This window comes from Vicugna pacos, chromosome 3 (assembly GCF_048564905.1).
Source record: "Vicugna pacos chromosome 3, VicPac4, whole genome shotgun sequence".
Taxonomy (NCBI): Eukaryota; Metazoa; Chordata; class Mammalia; order Artiodactyla; family Camelidae; genus Vicugna; species Vicugna pacos.
In genome coordinates this window covers 110,088,545-110,100,928 of record NC_132989.1, presented here as the reverse complement: position 1 = coordinate 110,100,928, position 12,384 = coordinate 110,088,545, and the positions used below count along the sequence as shown (strand labels likewise).

Here is a 12,384-nt window from a genome sequence, read left to right as displayed (position 1 = left end):
CTCTTATGTCTAGCCTCCCTTTTGTAATCTCTGGGAGACCCTATCACTTACACTAAAATCCAGTCCTTGTATGAAATCAAGGCAGATGTGAGGCAATACTGTGGTATGTTTCAGGCCATTTAACTATGGCAAAGATACTCATTTCTCCCAGTTATCCCTGCGTAACTAACACACATGTGTGCTACAGTTCAGGGAGAAGTGATTCAGTGAGAAGCCTGGGCTCTCTGACAACCCTCAGGGCAGCTCCAAGAAAATAAGCCTTAAAATAGTAAAAGGTGGAGGTGAACATGTAGCCCTTATCTAAAATGTGCCATGGAATAAATTCAGGTCTAAAACCCTTTTCAAAGATTAGAGGAAACGCCCAAAGTCACCAGTTAATTATGCAAGAAGGGGAGGTGGGCGGGGAAAAGGTGGAGCAGCAGAGAAGCCCTTGGGGTACCCTGGGGAGGTACTGGCAGAGCAAAGTGGCAACAGAAAAGATACAGTATTTCATCAAAGGGAATTAGGAGGCTTACTAGCCAGACACAGAGGTTATGCTACATTGTGAACTCTTGTCAGCAACAAAATTAGAAGCAGAAAGTAGTTTACAAGGTGGGCTAAGTCTCAGGGAGCTTAAACCTTGCAATCTATCAAAAGTTCTGAGCACAGACAGACAAATGCAAGCAGATATTCAACAAATGGAGGAGTCAAAAAAAACCCTTCTGAAAAAAAATTTTTTTAAACTAAAGGTGCATCAAAATAGGTGCCTTTCCTAAATAAACATCTTTCGAGGTCTCCTCACTTAAAGGAAGAGAAATAAGGCACTACGACAGCAGAAGAGCTGTTCAATCCCACCTCGGGGCCAGTTCTGACACCTGACACCTGCCCATCAAGGTGACAGGCTGCCCCCCTCAACCCTCCAGCCTCTTCCCAGCCTTAAAAATGCAAATGCACCCCGCTGAAGGCCTGCGAAAACGGTCCCCATCGGCAAAGTGCAGAGTCCCAATGCCCCGCTGCTGGAGAGTCTGCAGCGCTAGATTTGCAATGACGCCACATGGAGAGAAATGGGGGAAAACATGAAAAAGAAACAAGGATGAGAAGGCAACAAACAAAAATGTGCTCCCCTTCTCTGGTGGTCCAAGAGGGGGGAAAAAAGAAACCCCAAACCAGAGATGGCCAGTGGTCGGCTTATCAGGACACGTTTGGGACACCTCTAATCCATACCTCAGCTTAAAAAAAATATATTACAAGTACCTGGGAAATCAACTTGGACACATTCTAATACAAATCATCACCATCACCACAGACCCGGGCTAAATAAAACCCCAGCACTCGAGCTATCAGAAACTACATTTCACTTACAAACCAAAGGTTTACATAATCACAAATTACATAATACTCCTTCTGTGCACTAAAAACCCTTCTATAGGTGAAGCGCCAAACCCTCCGGTCTTTTAACATTTTCCAGGGAGAGCTGGAAAAGTCTGCTGAATAATTGGGGGGAGGGGGAATGGAATGCTGGAAAGTCATCCTTGACAAACAGTAAACCCAACCAAACGTTTCAGGATGAAAAACGACTCGGAGCAGGTGACTTTCCTGTGCCCCCATCCTCGACCGCCCAGGCGTCTACGGCCAAGGCAGAAGGAGCTGGGTGAGGGGTGCGGGGCGCGGGGCGGCGCTGCCCGGGCCGGGCGGGGGGCGCGGCCGGGGCTTACCTGCTCCCCGAAGTCGATGGCTATGTTGGTGATGCCCAGAGGCACCAGGAACCGGATCAGGGGCCAATAGTGCGTGAGCGCCGGGAATTTCACCATAGTCCCCGCCGTGGGCTGACCCCACACACATCTGCCGCCGCGAGGGGACTCTGCCGGGAGGCGCGGGCCGAGCGGGCCGAGCAGGGGCGCGGGCGGACGGAGGCCGGGTCCGGCGGGGCCTCGGGACGGCGGCGGCGGCGGCTCCTCCTCGCGGCTGCGGCGCCCTCTCCAAGCACGGCTGCTCTAGCAGATCGGCAAGCTCAAGTCCATCCCTGCTGCCCTCCCACACAACAAAGATCTGCCGGGAAAAAAAAGAGGAGGGACGGCGGCGGCGGCGGCGGCGGCGGCAGCGGCAGCGGCAGCAGAAGGTTCTGCTGACAGCGGCTCCATTATAAGCGCTCTGGGGCCCGGAAATAAATAACCGCGCGCACGAGGCGCCGCCGCCGCCGCCGCCGCCGCCGCCGCCACCAGCACGGTGCGGAGGAAATCAGGGGCGGGCGCGGAGGCGCGGACACCGCTGGCGGCCCCGGGGGGCGGGAGGACGGGCGGGCGGCGGCCTGGGGAAGGGGCCGGGCCGGGCGGGCGGCGCCCTCCTTCCCTCCGCCGCCGCCTGCGCTCGGCGCGGCCGCGCGGGGCGCTGCGCACGCACAGGCCGCGGGGCCGCCGCATCCGCCGCGTCCGGGCGCGCGGGGCGGGACTCACCGCGGTACCCCTGCCGGCCGAGAGCGGCGGCGCGAGGCTGCGGGGGAAGCGAGCTGGGGGCGGCGCGCCATCCGGAGCCGGAGGGCGCAGCGGGGGGAGCCTGATGGGCGGGCGCACCCAGGGATCGGGAGGCTCCCCGGGGCTCAGCGGCCCGGCCCTGTCGCCCCAGCTTTGTGGGGCCCGCGACTGGGGTGCCCGCACAGCCCCGGGAAGGGCCGAGACGTGTGGGAAACCGGCAGCAGGGGCCGGCGACCTGAGCGCGGACGCACGTGGAGAGATGAGGCGCGCAGGGGCCGAGAGGGAGCGAGTTTGGGAAGCCCCGCTCCACCTCCCTGGCGGGCGCTGCGCGGGCCCTCTCCCTCGGTGGCCGCCTTGAGGCGGGTGGGGACGTGCGGAGGAGGCCGTTCCTGGCCGGAGACCTGCTTCGGGCCCATCTGGAGAGCTGGAGGCCCTGGAGAGATGCGTGTGTCGCTCTGGGCCAGCGGGAGAGACCGAGAAAAGGAGCATCTCTCAGCGTGTCCAAGGGCGATGGTGACCCGCATCCTGGGGGAAAATGTGCAGAGGGCCGCAGGGACGGTCCCCGCAGGCACCCGGGATGTCGGGGGCTGCCCTTTGGGATGCTCAGATCTGCCTCCAGCAGAGTTTGCTGTCAGCTGAGAGTCCCCTCACTGCACCACTACTGGAGGCAACAACAAAACTCGAAAAGTGTGTCTCTGCGATAAAGGAGAAAAAGAAAAATCTGTTTTATAATACTGTGCCCCAGTGATTTCAGGATAAAGAATAGTTGTGATGCTTTATCTAAAATTAAGAACAGCGTGGCAGCAAAGTCAGCATCTGTCTCAGCACCCAGCGCTCGATGACCGGAGGGCTGAGGCCCCTGGAATGAAAAGCACCCAGAGGAGGGAGGGATTGCGTGCGTGCGTGGAGATCTCTGTACAACAGAGGAGGGGAAAGGCTTCCCGTGCAGGGCGGGCTTCGCGTGCGACCTGTGGGCTCGCAAAGGACCTGGCACTTAGAGGGAGTTGCACTTGGCTTAATGCTCTGCTGTGGCCCTCTTGAAATTAGTAATTTTTAGAAGAGGGTCCGGCAAACTGTGTAGCCTGTCCTACTCATATTATTTTGCACTACCGTCCCCCATTCATCTTTCGGTTTACGAAGCATAATGAATTAAAATAATTTATTATTAAAACTAATAAGTAATTCTTGCACCTAGGAAGGAGCCTGTTACCTCGCATTTCGCGTCGTAAAGCTTGTATTCATAGTGAGCTTGAGACCTCGACCTCCAGGGTTCACGTATTTCACAATTATTTGAAAATATCCGATGTTTTCTGCCCTTGAAAAGACCTTTTAGAATTCCACACAGAACAGGGCCTTGAGAAATAGGAAGCTAATTTACCTTACAGCTCTGATGTAACCTCAGATCACATCCCCTATAATTAAAATGAAATTCTGGTAATTATTTATTGTGTTAGATGTGTCCAGTAGTATTATTTTAGAGATTTCCCAGCAAAACAGGAAGTTCTCGTGTGCAGGACTTTCCTCAACAGCAGGTTCCTGAAAGGTGTGTTTTAATAGAGTTGGATCTTTATTTTAAATATCCAAAGAGAGCCTATTATTTAAAGGAATTCTCAGGGAAGGAGTTCTTTTTTTTTTTCTAAAGCAAATATCATCTTAACGGTTTATCCATTCTGTAGTCTAGCAATTTTGCCTTAAGCAATCTAATGACACTGACCTTTGTCTAGAACGTGGGGTTGATGAGGTTCTCAATCGATCCTCAGGAAGTCTCGTTTGCTTTGGTTGGTCCCTGGACAAGGACGGGCCAACCTTGCTGCGCTGACTGATGCAGTCGCACACCTTTGGTCTTAAGGAGGAATGGCGAGAAAGTTCCAGTGAATCAATGAAAGGTCATCATCCTTGTTTAAGCACTCTAAGTATACTTTTTAAAATAAGTGATTTAATAGTGCCATCTTTGATTATGGCTAAGAGCACTTTTTAGATTTGAAAGGGCTTTGAATTTCAGTCACACTATAGCATTGTGGAACTGAATGGAACAATTAATTACTTTCTTTTTTTTTTTTTTTTGGTCAAAGAGTCAAAAATCAGGTAGATTTCAAGGGGAGTTTTTGGCCTCTCTCTCTTCCTCTTTTTAAACTCAGCAGTTGTTTGAAAAGATGTCTAGAATACAGGTGATGATAATGAATGGGAAATTTTTAAAATTACCCAGAACCCAAGAAGAGATCACAGAGTCATTTAAATTAGATTCAGAGAGTGTTCTCTTTCAGAGGGTACAGCTTTACTTTCCTTTTACAAGGTTTTTAGTTTAGATTTGATTGCTTTTGGCCAAAGATTGGTATAAGATTTACAGACTGTATAATCAACCATGTAAGAAAAAAATTATGTACATGTAGGAAAAAATACTGGGAGGAACCACGCTCAACTATTAACAGTGGTTAGTTATAGCTGCATAGTGTTAGTACTTACTTTTCTTTTATACTTTTCAGTATTGACCAAAATAGGCATATAAAAGTTTATAAAAAGAAAAAGTGTTTTTAAAAAATATTTCCAAAACTTCCTTAGAAGTACAAGTTAGCATTGATTTCACAGCACGGGAAAAGTTATTCTTCCCAAAACAATTTCATAAACGACCAACATGCTATTATTTTAATGCCTAAAATTATTAATGCCAAGTGCGGAAGACGCTAATGTGAAAAAGAGAAATTAAAGTTACATACACTTCTGATTTACTTTTTTTCTGCAGTTGGTCATAAATGGATATGCTCACGTTACCCGCAAGGAGTATCAGCTGCAAAGGACAGAATAAAAGATCGTGTTTAAGATCCAGTTCGAGAACTCTACAACTCATATATCCTTGATTTGAGGAGCCCAATGGTGTCACATTGGAAGCATAGCAATGGGCATGGTCTGGAAGCAGCTGCCATAAAGATTTGTGTGGGATGGGCTTTATACAGTCACCTACACTGGGCACACATGATTAGCCCATGTCATATACTCAGTGTAACCAACTTACTCAACACATGGTTTTGATGGAAGGTTTAGTCCCAAATATTGATGTCTAGTTTTGAAATGATCAGTAAACCCTCCAAGATAGTAGAGCAGACATAAATCCAAGCCTTGTGGTTCTCCATCTGGGCCTAGTGCAGTTTTACTGCATGGCTCACTGTGAATATGGTTGGGGGAGCTTCTGATTCTACGCTACTTAATTATGATTCTATAAATATTGTCCTATTTGATGAAGTCATGATTTCTGCCTGTTTTCAAGCTTCCAGAGAGCAAAAGGAGAAGTCGTGTCTTTCCCCAAACTTCAGGTTTTACTTTTGTCATCTCTGTGTCATTCCAGCCCAAAGCCTAGTTATAATTTGACTGGCCTAATTATCAAAGCCAATCTGTGTGCTCTCAGCGTATTCCAACAATTGGAGGTAGGAGGTGTCATGGGCAAATGATCCTGAAATCGAACATCTGCTGTAGATAAGCTAAACTTTGCTAGCTACAGTCTGTCAAGAGTTACAGTTTTCACTTTTAATAACTTCTTCAATAGTATTTGCAAAGAGACCACACAGATGCTTCAAAATGTTGTGCTATGAAAGCGGATGGAGAAGATTTCTACATACTGATATGGAGGGAGCTGCAGACTATTTTGATAAGTGAAAAAAGCAAGGTGCCAAGCGATGAAATGGAATGCTATTTGAGGGTGTCAAAGCAGAGAGAAGTATGAGTATGTTTGTGTGTGCCTTGTGTATTTGCTTTTATTTGTGAAAAGACACAATGGAAATATAAAGAAAAATGATTCAAGTGTTTATCTTTGGGGGAAAAAAGAGACCAGGATGGACTAGAGATGGAGGGAGGACTTCTCTGAATGTACCGTATTATCGCCTTTTGGCTTTGAGAACAATCATGTTTTACATAGTGAAACAAAATTAAACCAAAAGAAAACAATTATGGACAGCAGACATATAAATCTCATGCATGTTTTTTTTCTCATTTATTCCTCTTCTGAGAAGAGGGTTTGAGGCAAATTTAATTAGAGCACAGATTTACGCCTTATGCACTTTTATAAATTTTGATTTTTCTATAGTTGCTAAAGAATAAAACATCCAGGAAGCCCCTTGCCAGGTCAGTGATGTAACCTGATAGCATCATATGTTGGTAACTGTTAACTCACTCTTACATCTGAACAGGGACCTGAAAAACAAAAGTCAGTTTTAGGGTGGATTCTGCTTGTACCACACAAAAACACCACCACCACCGCCTGACTTTCAGGTTTCTGGAAGGGTCTTCGTATAGGTGAGTGTTTGATGATTTGCCAACTTGCATTTGGCTCATTACCGTGAAACACAAAAGATACTTCATCCTGGCTCTCCAAACCTTAGATCTGGCAATTCTTAGTGAATCAGATGGATGGACAACAGAAAAGATGAAAATGTAGTTATTTCTCATTTCCCTTTTTCCTCTTTGTTGAACTTTTGCTTTTGCTGTTTTTTTTTAATGACCAGAATAACATAAACTGTCTGTAATTATAGGCATGTCTTGTTTTATTGCACTTTGTTTTATTGCATTTCATAGGTAGTGCATTTTTTTTTTTTTTTTTACAAACTGAAGGTTTTTGGCAACCCTATGTTCAGCAAGTCTATGGAGGACATTTTGTCAACAGCATTTGCTCACTTCCTGTCTCTGCATCACATTTTCATAATTCTCCCAATATTTCGAACTTTTTCATCATTATATGTGTTGTGGTGATCTGTGATCAGTGAGATTTGATGTTACCAACTATGAGTTGCTCAAGGCACAGATGGTGGTTAGTGTATTTTAGCAATAACATGTTTTTAAATTAAGGTATATACATTGTTTTTTTTAAAGACAATGCTATTGCACACTTAATAGATTACATAGTGTGAACATGACTTTAAATGTCCTGAGCAACCAATAAATCTTGTGTAACTAACTTGCTTTAGTGCAATTAATTCACTTTATTGTTGTGGTCTGGAACTGAACCTGAAGTTTCTCTAAGCTATGCCTGTAAATATATTTAATAAAGTTTACATTTTTATTCTTGCTATTTACCCAAGGTCTATTTACTTTAAAAAGCTCTTTGAACATATCATGTCTTTTACAAAGATATCCTGTATAATTCTAGCTCACTTTGATCATTTCTCTTCTGTTCTATATCTTGGTGATCAGAACGAGAGCTGCATTAGTCTTTATTTCTAGTTTATGTCTGATATCTACCACAAAATATTAAATTTCCTGAGGTGGGGAATGATTTAAAATATTATTCCATCTCTTCACTCTCTTACTTCCCATCTCCAACCCAGGATAATAATAGACACTAAATAATACATTTTGAATTGGGTTTTCCATAAGCTTGTGTATGTTGAACCTCCAAGTTGACAATTCGTGGCTCACAGCTAATCTGTGAGGAGGTGTATGAGTTGAATTCCTTTGGTTGAATGTCAGAGAAATCAGCTTAAACTAGACAAAGCTGAAAAGAAGGATTTATTATGAAGATACAGGTGTGTCCCACAGAACCCAGGCCGAAAGCACTGTGTCCTCAGGAAGGGCCTGGAACCCGTCAGGACTCTGTCTCTAATCACCATTTCTCTCTCCTTTCCCGCTCTCCCTCCTCCCCGCCCTCCTCTCTCTCCTCTGTCATCCTCTGCACTTCTGGTCCATCCTCTGCCTTTCTAGTGGTTAGAAAGTGCCCAACCACAGCTCCCGAGATTTAGACATCAGATTCTTTTTGCTCCCAGGTCTGTATTTCAGCAGAAGGGACCCTGAGTCAGCCAGCTTGGGCCAGGTGTTTACCCTGGTTAAATCAGAGGAGTCACGGGGTGGGGGCCTGTTGTCCAGAATGACCACTGGGAGCCCCAGAGAGGAGAGGTTGGGCAGAAAACCCAACAGCTGTCCAGCACACAGCCCCCGCCCCTAGTCTCTGCAGCACATACTCACATCACCCCGTACAGACGATGTTCCAAAGATGGCTCTGCCTAACAAAGCCCGACTATTCTGTTACAGTTGCAAACGTATGCTCTCCTTCCCTAACAGAAGACAACTCGAGGTCATGCCCAGCCACTCTCTGCAGAACTGGGGTATCTGATTCGTAGAGAATCTCACCTTTTGCCATATCAGGTGATGTTCTTAGGTTCCAGGGAGTAGGTATTCTTCGGTGCCAGTGTTTAACCCATCACATTCGGCTTCATTAAAAAGTCAAAACAAAACAGGTGAAATTGATTTTAATCAAATATTTTGTTTGACCTAATGTATCCAAAATACCACTGTTACAACATGGAATCAGTATAAACACATCAATGAGATACTTTACATTCTTTTTTTCCTACTGGGCCTTTCAAATCTGGTGGGCATGCCCAGCCGGATCCCCTGGTCTCTCCACATCTTGGGGCGAGGTCTTCTTGGGCTGGGGCACAGCTACACCCACCATGCGGCTGTGCTCCTGCAGAGGGACCCCACCAGGGTCCCTCTTTCTCTAGAGGAAGGGTGGCTTGGCCCAGGGAGATAAACATCCGCAGAACCAAGGGGCCAGGTGATGGGGAGAGCTGGGAAAGACCAGCTGGCTGGCACCTGGAGATCCTGAGGGCTCCTTGTCCCATGGAGAGTCGAATTCCGGGGTGGCCCCTTTCTATCAGGGAGCTGGCCTGGTAGGGCTGAGTCCTTGGTCCCACTACCTTGTTGCCAGGAGATGAGAATGCAGGAAGGCACCCAGAGGTGTTCGTGGGGCGGTCCTTCTCTGTCTGCACAGCTGAAAATGGGGGACAGAGGATTTTAGGTGTCTGATTCCAAAGCCAGTTCTCCCAACGACTGTTCTCTTCTGCTCCTTCCAGCTCGATCACATCCATGCAGGGTTTGAGCCAGAGTGGCCGCCGGAGGTAGACAGATCTAGGGACTGCTGGCGAAGCAGCCCCCGGCTGGACTGAGGTAGGGCAGCGAGCAGGCAGGGCCGGGTCCTGGTAGGTCAGGAATGGGGACACACCAGGGTGTGATCCCTGTGGCCGAGGGAAAGACTGCAACATCAGGGTAGCTGAGTGGCCTGGCAGTGGCTGGGGTGGTTCACAGAGGGACTTGGTTCGGGTGGAGGTGAACTGCTCAGCTGTTTGTTTTTTGGTGAATTGCCCCACCCAAGAATGTTCCAGAAACCCTCCAGCGAGGGTCTGGGTTTCCTGAGTCAGTGGTTTTGTCTCTTTCTGTCCAAGAATCCTGCCAGCTTGTCTCCAAAACAGTGTTTTGCTCAGTGGAAGGATCAGGGCTCTGGTGGCTCTGGACCTAGACAGAGTCCTCTTGGCCTTGGGGTTAGTAATTTTCCAGGTCCCTCCAGAGCTGGGGCCACAGGTGGCGTTTGATCTGAACCTGACACTCTAACGAATCCTATCAGCTGTAGGCGCCGGGCATCCCTGACAGGCCTCATCTCAGGTGGCTTGGCTGCCCACCAGGCCAGGGGAGCCGCTTACCTGAGGCCCCATCCCAGTGGGAAAGAAAAGCATCTTGTCCTTGCACCAGTGGTTCCCAAGGACCCTGCAAAGCCCCTTTAAGGCGTTTTTACCATGATGTGCTGTGTGTGTGGTCCCCTCTGCCAGGCGTGTCTGTGCAGAACATGTGGCCAAAAGCTCCAAAAAATGTATAGACCAGTAACAAGTTAGATTTGATGTAGATCTGTTGTATAACAGTTTCCAGTGCAAACTATGGGGCGAGTTCATTTGGTTTGCATTTCCCAGGGTTTACCTAACTTTTCCCCCACAAAATTCTATATATTGAAGTTTGTGTACCCTTCAAAATAACACAGTAGTTATTAAAAGTAAGATTGGTTGTGTTTTCTGAACCCCAGATACTATCATTGGTTGCTTTTCAAAGTTACTCTGGGGGGTATAATTTGGAGGTGAAAATATTAATGTTTCAGCTGGTATATGAAAAAGACGGGATGCAGCGCAACCTGGGCATTTGACAGATGTGCTTGAAGACAGTTTTGTCCAACCATCCTCCTTATCTGTGTGTCTGGCAGAACCAAACTTGGTGGCAATAAAAGAGGGTTGCCCTTGACATTCTTTCTTGCCACGGCGATCTCCATTATTGTCTTCTGACTGTTCTGAGGTCCCCATGGAGAGGTTTGGGCAGGACAGGAGGAGGTCTGAAAAGTCAAAGGGCCAGGAGGAAAGGCGGGTTGCGTAAAGCACCCAGGCAAGTAATAATTAAAAATAAAACAAACAAGCACAGCAGTGGGTGATATTTAGGAATTATTTACTATGCACCACGCTGGGCTTGGTGCTTTAGCTGTAGAACCTCATTCATTGATTAATTCATGTGTTCATTCATTCGTTCCTTTATTCAGTTGTTCAACAGTTTCTAATGTGTCAGGCAGCATCCTAGGAGCGAAGGATACAGCAATGAATGCAATGAGGTTCTTCCTGTCCTAGAGCTTACGTTCTAGTAGGGAGACAGCCAACAAACACATCCATAATACAAAGTAGATTAGTCCTAAGAAGAAAAAAATCTGAGCACAGGATAGAGGTGGACAGAGGGTGGCCAGGGAAGTCACTCTGTCAATTAAATGTCTACTTTCCAGGCAGAGGGAACAGCAGAACCCTGAGCCCGGGGAAGGGCTTGGCATGTTGAGGGAGGGAGGAGGGGGGAGAGTGGTTGGGGATGAGGTCAGTGGGGTAGTTAGGGATTCGAGTGGAAAGGGGAAGCCCTTGGAGGTGATTGACCAGGGATGTGTTTTGATGTAGGTTTCAAAGGAATTGCACTGCTTTTTTAGTGGAGAAAGGGCTGGGTTGGAGGGAAAGGTGGAAGCAGAGAGGCCAGATAGGAAGCTACTGCAATTTTCTAGGAGGGAGAAGATGATGGCTTGCAGACATGATGTAACTTGGAGGAGATGAAATGTGGTGGATTCTGGAAATGCTCTGAAGTTATGGTGGAAATATTTGCTGATGGTTTGGGATGTGCAGGGAGAACAAGAGAGGAGGCAGGTTTTGACTTGAGCCCAAACTAGCAGGACCATTTACTGACAGGGGCAGCATGGGAGGCAGAGCAGCTCTGGAGAAGCAGATCAAGAGTTTGGTGTGGACGTGCTGCCTTTGTAATGCTTCTTACACATCAGGTGGAGATGTCAGAGAGAGCTGAGCAGCTAAATTAGTCTGGAGCTCAGAGGGGAGGCTGGACACTTAGATTCAGGTATCAGCAAAACACTGCTGTGTGAAAGTCAGGATCCCAGATGAGGCCATCAAAGGAGGGAGAAGGTAAGAGGTCCAAGGTACTCCACATTTTGTTGCGAAAGGGACACATGCTGGGGCGAGTTCAAAGAGGTAGGAGGGAAACCGGCAGTGCTTATTTTGACAGTCAATCAAGAAAGACCAACTATGTCAAGTGCATGAGTAAGTTGAAAGAAATGGAAAGAGAAATGATCACAGGGTTTAGAAACTTTTATTTCATTCATCTCAAAACTTTAGGCTGTTATTATTCACACTTTCCAAATGAGGAAGCCAAGACTCAGAGAGGCTTAGTAACTTGCTGGGGCTCACACAGTCAGGATGGAGTCCAGGTTCCCACCTGCTAAACCCAGAAGCTCCCTTGGGCTATCCTGGAGACATACGTTCCCTTCCCTACTTCCAACTTGTGAGTCCTGGGCTTTTTACCCCACCTCCCATGTAAACAGTGTTCCACGCAAGAAGCTTTTCTTAACTCCATTTGGAGGGTGACAGATTCAATCATGCAATCAGCATCTTCAGAGAGAATGACTCAAAATGAGGACAGAGAGGATAATGTAGAGCATTTAGGAGAAGCCTGTCTTGCTAAGTAATCTTCAGTTTGGGCTCATGATTGCTTTTGAAATTTCTTATTAGTGTGAGAGAGAGAAGGGAAAAAGGCTCAAAATAGAAAGTGTTTGTACCAGGAAAAAAAAAAAAACCCAACATAATAGGAGACTTGCAGG

General features: G+C 47.2%; 1 protein-coding gene across 1 annotated transcript in view; it reads right to left on the bottom strand.

The window, feature by feature from the left end:
* ANKH (ANKH inorganic pyrophosphate transport regulator) overlaps positions 1–2,161 on the bottom strand; it is a 129,064-nt gene extending 126,903 nt beyond the window's left edge. The window contains exon 1 of the mRNA XM_072958836.1: positions 1,695–2,161. Within this exon, the coding sequence (XP_072814937.1) occupies positions 1,695–1,790 (96 nt within the window). The 5' untranslated portion in view covers positions 1,791–2,161. The remainder of the gene's footprint in view (positions 1–1,694) is intronic.
* Between the last annotated feature and the right edge of the window lie 10,223 nt (positions 2,162–12,384).